This window comes from Cebus imitator, unplaced genomic scaffold (assembly GCF_001604975.1).
Source record: "Cebus imitator isolate Cc_AM_T3 unplaced genomic scaffold, Cebus_imitator-1.0 Scaffold367, whole genome shotgun sequence".
Taxonomy (NCBI): Eukaryota; Metazoa; Chordata; class Mammalia; order Primates; family Cebidae; genus Cebus; species Cebus imitator.
The window spans coordinates 869,617-882,515 of NW_016107682.1; the positions used below are offsets into that span (position 1 = coordinate 869,617).

The following is a 12,899-nucleotide window of genomic DNA, read 5'->3' on the forward strand; positions in this document are numbered from 1 at the left end:
AATTGTTCTCCCACAACTAAGAATACATGGAGAGTCTGAGATGTTAGAGGTAAATAATGTAGTTGGCCTATGAGCCCATGAGACACAGAGAGGTTTCTGAGGGCAGCATCATTCTCCTGTATGGAACTCAGCCTTCTAAACAATAGCTTGGCCCAATAATGCTATACCCTTCAACAAGGATCTGTCCTCAGGCTTGGTTATGCTTGAATGAGAACCTGTCACTTTGTCATTTGAGGAGAATAGGATAGCCAAGTAGACTTTTGAGTTAGGTAGTCCTCTATTCAAATCTTGGCTCTTCTGCTTACTGACTGCATGTTGATGGGAGCCAAGTCTCTGTTCCCATGTTTGTAAAGAGGTGTTAATATACATCAGACACAGTATTCATTTTTTAGAATAAAATTAAAACAAATACCTAAGTAAAAAGCCAAACATGTAGTAAGTATTCAATAAATAATCATTCCTTAAAATTTTTTTATGAGGAAGCTGAAAGGGGACAGCACTCCAGGTAAGGTGACACAGGGAAGAGAGGATCATCCTTGGAAAGGCTGAGGTAACTGCTGAGAAGTGAAGAAAGGAGACACACATACATCTATTGTGAAGAAATGGAGGTGGTAATAGCTGTCACATAAAGAAGGGAAAAAAATAAAAACTACAGGGCATGGGATATTTTTTTACAAAAGTAGGAGGAGGTATATTTATCTCCTAAGGTTAATGGAGTGTCCTCTCAGCCTCTTCCCCAATCCCTGAATTGTACAACATCTTCCTTGATTACATCTCAATGTTGCTTTCCCCATCTAATTGAGACCTTAAAGAGAAGACTCTTGGATCTCTGTTTCCTTCTAGCAAATCTCTACTCAGCACTGTGCAATCCATTCTACCTGAATTCACCAAAGCCTCCTAAACAGGAAATCAGAAGGCTTTTTCAGGTCATGTTTCTGGTCTTCTCTGCTTGGACAGAGTTGATAACGAATTCATTTCTTTCCAGAGCTGTTTTCTCTTCTCTCTTCCACGTGCCACCCCTTCCTGGTTCTCCTCACACCGTACTGACTTGGTGATCTGACTTTTTGGTGTGTGCTCCTCTTTCTCTCCTAACTCTTCAAAGGTGAGGCTTTCCACTTACAGTCTCTCTCCTTCTCTTCTCAGACACCCTCCTCCAGATTCCACTATCACATATAGGCTGAGGATTCCCCAGTTACAGTTTCCAGTGAAGACTCAACCTCTGAGGCTCAGACTCATGTATTTAGCTGTGCTGTGTCCTCCTGGGGTGGGTCAGTACACACCTCAACTTCAGGATTCTCAAAGTTAAACTCAGCATATTCCTACCTAAAATTGTTTTTTTCATCTATTCTTAAGCTCAATCACTGTGATATTACCATTCACTCAGGCGCCCAAGCTTTCTTTCATGTCCTTTCCTAACTATCAAGATTTAAAGATTTGATCGCCTAAATATTTCTCGACTCTGCCTTCTACCCTGAATACTGTCACCACTAACTCTCTTGCTTTTGTTACCTTTCGCTTGGACTGTGGTAGTAACCTCCTACCTGATGACTCTGCTTCTGGTACTGTTTCCTGATGCATGGCCTCCCAAAGTGGCCACAGTGTTCTAAAGCAACAAAATAGACCCTGAACTCTTCAACTTAAAAATCTTTAATGGTTCGTCTTCCCCTGTAAGTTCAGATGATAAAGTCCAAGCTGCCTTGGCATGCCCTGCTCTGAACTTTGTGTGAGCAACACTTAGCTGCTTTAGAGTAAGTAAAGACCGTTGTAGTGTTCTTCCACCTCCACGACTGCTTATCCTAGCCTTTCTGTTTGTATTCACTTTTATCTGGTAACCTCCCTTTCATCTTTTACCACCAGCTCAGTCACCATCTCTTCTAAAAGGCTTTCCTGACTCTTCTTTCTCACTCCCTACCCCACTGTGGGGAGGCATCCCTCTTCTGGTACCTGCAGCTTTCTGTTTACCCTTTCCTTCAATGCATGAGATAGCAAGGCTATTTGTTGTGTTTGTATCCCACAATAGATCATGAACACCCCAAAACTGGGAATGGCTACTTTATATTTGTTTCCACTGACTATAGCATATTATTACACATTATCACCTGGTATACCTACAACTGTTGGAGGAAGGTTGAAAAGGTTTGGAGAGCCATTGAGGTGGATGAGACACTCAACAATAGTTGAACCAAGGAGAGAATGACATGTACTCAGGGCCCAATTTGTTACATAAAGTTGTAGTGAGGCCCTTAGGCCTTTTTTGTGACTATTACCAAAAGATTATTTTCAGTCTCATGTAGAAACATGGAAGGTGAACATAACCTAGAGAGGGTGATCATCCAAAGAGGAGGATAGATTCTAGGGTGACAAGAGACCAGCTACAAAGACAACTGAAGCCAGACAGAGGTGATGAGTACAGAGAAGAGGGCAGAGCTGAGGGGGATGATGAGGACAATGAGAAAGGAGAAGGCTAGGTGCACTGAAGGAGATGATGAGAGAAGGGCAGGGAAGTTGGGTGTGTGTGTGTGTGTCTGTGTGTGTGTGTGTCTGTGTGTGTGTGTGTGTAAGACAGGGAGAGAAAGAATTTAAAAACTGAGAGAAGGGGTGGGCACAGAGGCTTACACTTGCAGTCCCAGCACTTTGGGAGGCTGAGGTGGGTGGATCACCTGAGGTTAGAAGTTCAAGATCAGCCTGGCCAACATGGCAAAACCCTGGCTCTACTGAAAATACAAAAATTAGCGAGGCATGGTGGCATGCACCTGTAGTCTCAGCTACTCGGGAGGCTGAAGCAGAATTGCTGGAACCCGGGAAGCAGATGTTGCAGTGAGCCGAGATTGCACCACTGCACTCCAGCCTGGGCGACAGAGTGAAACTGTCAATAAATAAATAAACAAACAAAAATTTCAAAAAGCTGAGAGAAGGCTCAGCTCAGAATCCAAAACAGAGTGATGCCAGTGAGTAGAAGTTCAAGCTGCTGGAAAATCATCTTCAGATTCATTTTCTGACAAAATTAAATATCATTCTGTTGTGTAATAAATATGTTATTGTGATTAAAAACCTGTCTGCCAGTTGGTGAAATCTTTTGGCATTTTGCATCATATTCTACAGTCAGAGAATCATGTAAATTGCAGAAGTAATGACAGGATACCTTTGGGGTATAATTCTTCTCTCTATTTATAGAAGCAGAGAATTCCAGTCTCATGCTCTGTTACATAATTTGAATTTTATCCAGCCTTCATTTTGAAATAATTTTTCCAAAAGCATGAAAAATAAAAATCCCTCTAGCCCCTCTTTCCTGCAAACAGTTTACTCAACTATTATTTTAGCATCTGCAGAACACTTACCACAGATGAAGCAAGTTGTCTTTAGAATTTCTTCTTTTTTCTGTTTTTCACTTCTGAGATCAGCAAAAGTGTCGATGATAACACCAAAAATCAAGTTCAGAACGATAATGATAACAATGAAATAAAAAAGAAGGTCATAAACCACTCGGGCAGCAAACAAGGGTTCCTGAAATAAAAATTTTAAAATATATGTGTGTGTGTATATATATATATGTGTGTGTATATATATATATGTGTGTGTGTGTATACACACACACACACACACACACATATACTTTCAAGCCATATTGATTGAGCACACTGTCTAGCATAGAGAGTACACTCAATAAATGTTTGTGAAATGAATATAAATAGTATCCCAAGTTGGAAAAATAAGGTTCACTTTCAATCTATAAGTGTTGTAAGAAAAAATCCCTAGCCTATTTCCAGAACCACTTACATTTCTCTAGGACTAACACACATCTTTCAGGCAGTGGTGGGACTCACTTTCTTTAGAAGAGACTTTATTATGCCATTCTGCTAAATGCATTTTGGCACAGTGGTCTCCTATTTCAGACATTACAGAAAAGGTAGTTAAATGCCAATTCCAAAGGTCAGTGATAAGGGAACTACGGAGGACCTAATGATTTATCAATTTCTGGAGTAGGCTTTATTCCTGGCCATTCAGGGTCAAGTATATACAGCTTCTTCTTATTTCTACCTGATGAGCCGTATTAAAATGCAAATTAGAGGCCATGCAATCCAGTTTTTTAACACAAGAGGAACCTGAGGTTAAGAGGTTAGATGACTTGATAATATGATACAATTGGCCTGAGCAGAGCTAAGATTCTTCAAGCTCCTGGCCTGGCACTTGAGATTTTGCAGTTATTGATAAATGTTTCCACTTTACCATTTTAATATGTGAAATCCTGTTAGAATTTGCTCAAATGTTATATTCATCACGGATAAATGATGGAGACTATTCCTATGCGGAAGAAAAGAATAAATCATCATGCCTGAGAAAACTGATAGGCAAGAGGCAACCTCGCTTCTGTTATTTATGTAACAATCAACTCCTATATAAAGTTCGCAGTCATGATTTCATTGCTGTAATACAATACACAGGTTAACTTGGAAACATTTCACCACTCTACTAACACACAAAGACTCGCAGTACATTAACTGTTTCTATGTAATCCTAGCGTACAATTAATTGGCTTTAACAGCCACAGTTATACTCTTAAAGTAAATGGTAAAATATATTATCCTGAAAACCAAAATCAAATTATAAATACTGTGAAGAAAGGTTTTAAAAAAAGATGTGCTTCTTGAAAAAATACTTTTACTTTGGCTTACATCTTTCGACGGCCTTCTTAGCACATCCCCCACGCCGCCGCCATTCCTGAGGCCCTGGTTCAACACAGTGACAATGCACATAAGAAGAGTGTCACATGTCCTTTCAATTCCATCTTCATACTCTTCATCAGCTATAAAAACACATAAAAATATACAATATAAAATTCTGTAAAAATATAGAAAATAAAATACACATAAAACGAAATATACATAAGTACACATACATATATATGTATCTATATTTATAGATACATATACATAAATATACAAAAAATAAATATACATAAAAGATATATACAAATATATAAAAATATAATATTAAAAACAGTGTAGCAAACTCACATTTAAAAAAATATACCATTATCTATTTCCAAAGGGCTATTTCTAATTGTGCCATGACACAACTTTTGGAAGTCACACATCCTCTGTTCCATATGTGGCAGCACATGACTGACACAAAATGATGAAACCACATATATAATGTTCTCCCATATTTTTGTTCTTCTATAGGTGAAAAAATAGCAGGACGAAAAGCACAAAACATAAGGCTCACATTCATTGTGCTTGTTATGGTGGAAAGAGATTGTGGTGAAAACTGGAAACACAGCCATGTCCCCCAGGAGGCAAAAGTACTGTAGGGGAAAGAGAATGAACAAGGAAGATTGCCTGGCTTCCAATTCTGCTCTGTTTCCATACTGGGACTTGGGCAAGTTCCTGAACCTCAGGATCCTCATCTGTAAAATAGGGAGGGCTGTCTGGGGATTACACTCTTCAAAGGGTTGTTTAAGAATTACATTTAGGGATCCAGGGGTGGTGGTTCATGCCTGTAATCCCAGCATGTTGGGAGGTTGAGACAGGCGGATCATAGGAGTTTGAGACCAGCCTGGCCAACATGGAGAAACCCCATCTCTACTAAAAATATAAAAATTAGCTAGGCATGGTGGTGGACGCCTGTAATCCCTGCTACTAGGGAGGCTGAGTCAGGAGAATCACTTGAACCTGGGAGGTGGAGGTTGCAATGAGCCAAGATCATGCCACTGCACTCCAGCCTGGGCAACAGAGCAAGACTCAATCTCAAAAAAAAAAAAAAGAAAAATACACTTAGGGTATGTAAAATATTATACTTAGCACAGGGATTGGCACACAAACAATAGTTGCTTAAGAATTGGGGCAGATATTATTTCATTATTGCAGTTAAGTATCTAAGCTTTTTTGAGGACCAACCTGGAGCTCCTGATAAGCACAACATATTTATGTGAAAAACTCTATTTAGGGATAAAGGGGGAAAGAGAAAAAGATACAATGTGACAGAAAAAATCACTATTCTTATTTTGTTTAGAATTATTGGAATCTAACTTGAAACATAATTTCTTAGTCACTTAGAATTGTGAAAAAATCATACTAAGTTAAATATTAGAATCAGAAATCCCTAACATTGGCAAATAACCAGAAATGCATTTTTCTCACTACAAGGTTAAAGAATCACAGGGGTGTAAATTTTGGGATTGTGTAGCCACAGTATGCATGTCAAGGCATGAGCATAAAAACAACAAAAATTCAGTCCAACTTTATCTACATGCTTCATATCAACAGCGCCTTTGGTACTGTGTTATGAAAAGGCTAATTTTCCTTGTCTGAGCTGACTTTATTTTAAAATCCTACAGATAGGGGATCCTGATATTTTTACTTTCTTTGGAGTGGCTTCCTTCTAAAACATGCTGGGATACACCTTGAGAGGAGAGCCGAAGTCAGAGATGAAGGGGAGAGTGCAAAATGCAGCAGCAGAGACATCGGCAGAATCTGTGCTTGGTTATTTACCTTACTGGTTATTTAGCGCTGAGTCCAAGGCACATTCTGATATAAAAAGGAGGAGAACTAGAACTCCTTTTGGAGGAGGAAGAAATGGGGAAGAGGTAGGGCCTGTGGTGAGAGCAATCAGAGCAGCAGTGCAGACAAGGAAGCCAGACCAAGGGTAGGGGGAGCTCAGTCTGGAATGCACTAGTGAGGTCCCCACACACATAGCAGTAGACGCCAACATGATGGCTGACAAGAATATAAGGACAAAGAGTCAGAAATGCATAAGAGAGCAAAGGGAGCTTTTAAGGAGAAAATCATTTTCTAATAACCAAATCAGGCGGAATATGTCTACAGGCTACTTTGCCACAGCTGGACTTTCCATCACTACCATCCATCTAGTGTCATGAACTGCTTTTATTTATTCATTCAGAAACTACCTGGTCATGTCACAACAAGTGTTTGCTAAAGGCTTACTAAGTGCCAGATTAATCGGCACATAAAAGCTACAGGAGAGAGCTCCTACCTCTCTCCAAGAATTTGGAAATAAGGTGGTTCTCTAAGAAGTGAGCTTAGTAAAATCCGTACACAATTCATGTGATTAACCACTGTGAAATAAAATGAATTGGCTGAAAATCTATAATGAGAGAATTGGTTTTCTGTGTGGCATGTAAATGGGAGGAGAACACCCCAGTCAGGCCAGTGCCAGCAATCATCCTGCCCAAAATAATCAGTATACAGGCATGCTGATTTTACAGAGAAGCGTCTATGCCCTCAGTTAATAAGGTTCTACCTTCATGAGATGCAGCCACTCTCAATATGATGAGCCAAGTTCCCAGGCATCCAGCCTCAAAGTCAGGCTCTGAGTCATGGTAATTCACCTAGTAAATGCCACCTTGTGGTTACCTCTGTAATCAACTGGCCTTACCCATACCATATCTGCCTCCTTTCAATACACCAACAGCTGCTGGACAAGGTGCTAGGAAAATTGGGGAGAAAGATGGAAGTGTCCCGTCTGTAGAAAATTTATGGTCCCTAGGAAGGGTGGGTCAGCAGCTGAACAAAGGCAGTGCAGTATCACAGGATGCTGTGGAGGCATAACAGATGCACGTCTCACACAGGGCAGGTATTGGTATCCTGAAGGGGGTATCACCTGAGTTGGATTTTCAAAGAGGGTCATGATTGGCCAGTAAAATCAATGACGGAAGACATTCCAGGCAGCTAATATGGGATGAGCAAAGACAAACAGGCAAAAAAATATGTGGGGTGTTTTGGAAAGCTTAGGGAAGATGGGAATGACTGGGCCTTTGGTAAATGCAGAAGGGTGTGGGAGGTGTGTGAAGAAGAGACACAGTAGGGCACCAGGTCATGATGAGACTCATATATCAAGCTGAAGAATTTAAACTTAATCCTGAAATTAGGGGGCGGCACTGGAAGACTTTCAACAGGGTAAGGTCGCTTTCCAGCTAGTTGGTGAAATAGTACAAGATAAAACATGTACAAGACACATTAGCATGCGATAAAAGACACAGAAGTGGAAGCCAGGCACAGTGGTACATGTGTGTAGGCCCAGCTACTCAGGAGGCTGAAGTGGGAGGGTCACTTGAGCCCAAAAGTTTGAGGCTGCAGTGAGTTATAATCACACCAGTGCACTCCAGCTTGTGTGACGGAGAGACTCTGTCTCTAAAAAACCAAGCAAACAAACAAAAATGCAGAAGTAGCAGTGATGCAAAGATATAGAAATAGGGAGAGAAACTGTACACTGAGAATTAGAGGGGAGTTCCTCTAATTAATGTAGACTCTAAATTAAGTAGTAGAATCGAGTTTGCCTTGAGTAGTCAATGTACTAAGACTTGACCATAAAGGCATTTTACATGCAATGGACAGAAAGCCCCAGAGGTAGAAAAATATATGCTTGTATGATGAACACCAAATAAACCAGTAAATATGGATGAGAGGAGTCAAAGACGAAGCAGGAGCAATAAACTGGGAGCTCTCTGTGAAGCTGTAGGGAGTTTGGATTTTATTGGGCAAGTAATGGAGCATCATGGAAAGCCTAAGTTAGGGGTAGGGGAGGAAATATTCAAGGCAGCGATTTCTGACAAGTAGTCTAATGGTGATATACTGGATGAATTGAAGAGGAAAGAATGACTGGAGGTGGAAAGACCACTTAGGAGTCCGTTGCAATAATTCAGGCATGATGTGCTATAAGCCTCAACCAAGGTAATGGCAGAGAAGAGGCAAAGGATGAATGAAAGGAAGTTGACAGGGCTGTAGGCAGGAGGGAGAAGGCAGCACTAAATACCACTCTGAGGCCTCCCAGCCATGGATGACTTAGGAAAAGGATGGCCCCACTAGACCATAGAAATAGACCATTAAGAAGGAAGAACTGGATGTAGGGTGTTTTGATGAAGCCAAAGAAAGCATCTCGATGATTTGTATGTTTATAAGATGAGAAGACTAGAAAACATTTTTAAAAGTCAGAGAGGACAAGAGAGTTCAGAGGATACTGTGATCCAAATTAAGAAAGACAACAATTTTAAAGATGTCAAAATTGCAGAATAGTCAAAGGCAAAGAGAAGCAAAAAAGTCACTGGATTAAACAATGGGATCATCAGGAAACAGTAGGAAGAAGGCAAATAGCAGAGAAAAAGCAGTGTAGAAATTAAAGGAGAGGGTCGGTCAATTGTTTTAGAGAGAAATTTGGTCCTGAACGAAGGAGACTGCTAGCATACGAGTTTCGGGGAAAAAGAGAACCCAGAGGAAAGTTGACTGAGGACCCAAAATGTGTGTAGGAAGGGCGAGAGAGAACAGGTGGTGACAAGGAAAATATTTCAGACGTAAGAACAATGGTCCAGCTGATGATGGTCAGGAAGTAATGATAAATATCGGGCTAGTTATAAAAGAAGGGAGAGGCCCGGGCACAGTAGCTCATGCCTGTAATCCCAGCACTCTGGGAGGCCAAGGCGGACAGATCACCTGAGGTCAGGAGTTAGAGATACTGGCCAACATGGTGAAACCTCATCTCTATTAAAAATACAAAAATTAGCTGGGCGTGGTGGCTCAATCCTGTAATCTCAGCTACTCAGAAGGCTGAGGTAGGATAATCACCTGAACCCGGGAGGTGGAGGCTGCAGTAAGCCAAGATTGTGCCATTGCACTCCAGCCTGGGCAACAAGATGGAAACTCCGTCTCACAAAGAAAAAAAAAAAAAGAAGGTCAAGAGCATGTGGCTTACAAACAAAAGGAAAGAATTAGTGAAAATAGACTTTTAATGTGGAGACATTTAAAAGAACTAAATATATACCTATGAAGAACTTAGAACAGTGCTTGGAGTATAGTTAGGACTCAATACATTCTAGCTACCATAATTATCATTACTGAGAGATGGTGATTAAGTCTTATGAAAATTTTTGATTTTAAAACAATCAACAAATTCTATACTTGAATTCTTCGAGGTTAAATAATCCTCATTTTCAATTGACTAGTAAAATACTCATTTTTTTTCTTAATTTATAATATAAATAAAATGTTTCATATGATAGAATAAAAACATTTTATTGGCTCTGAAATAGTTCACTCTAATCTGAGGTGTTATTAATCTATAAATTTAAAAATACATTGGCCTTGCTTGAATAATGGTATTTAATAATGTTATATTTTTCTGCTTTAATAATTAAATTATTCAGTGTTTGCCATGGTTTCTTAGAAAACAAGAGATTGTCACTGAGACACGTTTGAAAGTTGAGTGCAACTGAACACCTCTTGTAGGTGAATCACCTGAAGTCAGGAGTTTGAGACCAGCCTGGCCAACATGGCAAAACCGCATCTCTAATAAAAACACAAAAATTAGCCAGGTGTGATGGTGCATGCCTGTAATCCAAGCTACTCTGAAGGCTAAGACAGGAGAATCATTTGAACCCAGGAAGTGGAGGTTGTAATGAGCTGAGATCACACGACTGCACTCCAGCCTGGATGACAGAGCGAGACTCCATTTCAAAAAAAATAAAGAAAAAAAACCCTCTTGCTTGTTATTCTTAAGCTTTAATTATAATTAATTCACTGTGGAAATGCTGATTTTAAAAATTTCAACTACATCCAAAATGTCAGTACTGCTGGAAAAATAAATAAATAAAAAGAAATACAAATTTTAACAAGAAAAAATTTTAAAACACTGAGAACCCAGTGAGAAGCCAAAATGTAGAATGCATTAAGGCTGGTTTCTGGTATTCATCAATCTTTTCTATTAAAGTAAAATACCCAAACATATTAAATTTGAATTATTCATAAATGTTAAGTGTCTGTGAACTTCTTCCTTTTTTTCTGTATATTCAAATGATTTTTTACTTATAAAATAATTGTAATTGTATTTTGTAAATTGTTGCAAAAAGGCCTTGCTTTTTTTAAAGGTGAATATTTTTGTTCAGGAAGCAGGGAGGTCTGCAGCAAATGAAATATGAGGGTTTTTCTCCTTTTTTAAAAAAAACACAGTTGGTTGCCAGTTACCGTGTGATTTTTTTGCGGCTGGGACAATGACCTTCCCTGCATCCACAGGAGCCCTTCGAGGGAGCTGGCCACTCTGCCTCCCAGTCACCATGAGGCTTGTTATTAAGCTACTGTGTATGTCTGTGCCTTTTGTAATGTGGACCTGCTGTCCATAAGGTAACAAACTAAGGCTGTCACAGATGCACACTAGGGTTTGCAAGTTAAAATTTAATCCTGGTCTTAGACATAGAAGTTATTTTTAAATTTAAGTGACACATGCTGCACAACAAACCCCAGGTTCTAGCTTTCACTCTACTTTTGCAGTTAACTACATGCAGTCAAAATTTAAAGGTGGCAAAGGCCAGCGGATCAAATCCATGACATTTTCAAACAGATGAATTTTATCACTTACAATGTCAAATGCAAAGAGTGTATCAAAGAAAGAGTAGATTAATACAGGCATTCCTGTATTTTTATTACTGATGTAGGAATACTCCCTAATGGTGAAAAGCCATTGCCACCATCTCTGGCTCCCAGTAGTATCTGTGACACACCTCCAGAGATGAAACTCCTCCACTTTCCAGATGGAATCCTTGCTTTCCTCCCCACTCTGGCAGCTATCCTTACAAAATCGTCTCCACCTCTTCCCCCAACTCCTAGCCCTGTTGCAGCCTAAAAGATAGAGACTTTGCCCCAATGTGCCTGAGAGGAAGAAGGCACCATTTGCCCACAGAAAGGAGAAGTGATGTTCTTTGTGTAATATATTAGGTGAAGTGCAGGTTATAGAGGTTTTCCTGCGAAGCCTTTTGTAAGAGTCCAAACAGAACAGTTTTTCAAGCTTAACATTGTTAATATTTTGGACTGGATGATTCTTTGTTGTGGGCTGTCCTGTGCCAATGTGCCATGCTTAGCAGCATCCCTGTCATCTACCCACTAGATGCCAATAGCACCCCATCCCAGTTGTGACAACCAGACATGTCTCTAAACATTGTCAGATGTCCTGGGGGGTAGGGGTGGGGTGGGGACAAAATCAGCACCAGTTGATAAATATGTAATGGAGAATATTTATATTCAAGAAATTGCTTTTAGTTGGCATAAAGAAAGGCTTAAAGAAAATCTATCCAAGCATACTTAGTAAAATGCAATAATCTCAAATTTTAGTTAGACCAGAAATAATTGAGTGATCCTTTAACTAGGAGGTAATAAGACAGAAGTTTGGAACATAGGCTTTGAAATCTATGTCAACATACATTGACTGACTAGCTCTGTGATCTTGGCAATCTATTTAATGCCTCTTTCCTTAGGGCCCTTACCTAAAATGTAAGGATAACTAGTAGTTTCCACCTATCTCACAGGGTTATTGTGATAATTAAATGACATAATGTATACAATGTGCTCAGCACAGTACCTGACATGAGTAAGCCTTCTCCAGGTCCTTGAACGTGTTCAGAGCATTCACTCTCAGATGTTCCATGTGCCCAGAACACATTTCTCCCTCCTCTTGGTCTCCCTGGCTCCTTCTCATCCTCAATATCTCAACTTAAGTAATTCCTCTAAAGGTCTCTCTGTCTAATCTCCCGACAGCCAATCTCTATTGTGATGATCAGGCATAGCACATTTGTAATACTCACCTTCTCTTACAACTTTTTATGTTTCCCTTACTATAAGTTCTATAAAGGCCAGAATCATGTTTGTTTATTCAATACTGTGTCCTCCACACCTAGCACGGTGGCTGGCCCAGAGTAGGGGCTCAACAAATATAACTATATGAACGAATGAATGAAGGAATGACACACAGGCTTTTATTACATTATCATCATCATCATAATCATCAATGTTTGTACTAAGCAAGTTAACTACTCTCCTGTTTACTAAAAATATTTACTTTTTAAATTTTAAGGTCAAAATGTCACAATAGTAATAATGTATGAAATAATTACAATAGAT

At 39.6% G+C, this 12,899-nt stretch overlaps 1 protein-coding gene across 7 annotated transcripts in view; it reads right to left on the bottom strand.

Annotated features, from left to right (window-relative positions):
• ITPR2 (inositol 1,4,5-trisphosphate receptor type 2) overlaps nt 1-12,899 on the bottom strand; it is a 494,659-nt gene that overhangs the window by 55,271 nt on the left and 426,489 nt on the right. For all 7 annotated transcript variants that reach the window (XM_017507025.2, XM_017507023.2, XM_017507029.2 and 4 more), the window contains 2 exons: nt 4,674-4,804; nt 3,339-3,504 (listed from right to left, as the gene is read on the bottom strand). In XM_017507025.2, the coding sequence (XP_017362514.1) occupies nt 3,339-3,504; nt 4,674-4,804 (297 nt within the window). The remainder of the gene's footprint in view (nt 1-3,338; nt 3,505-4,673; nt 4,805-12,899) is intronic.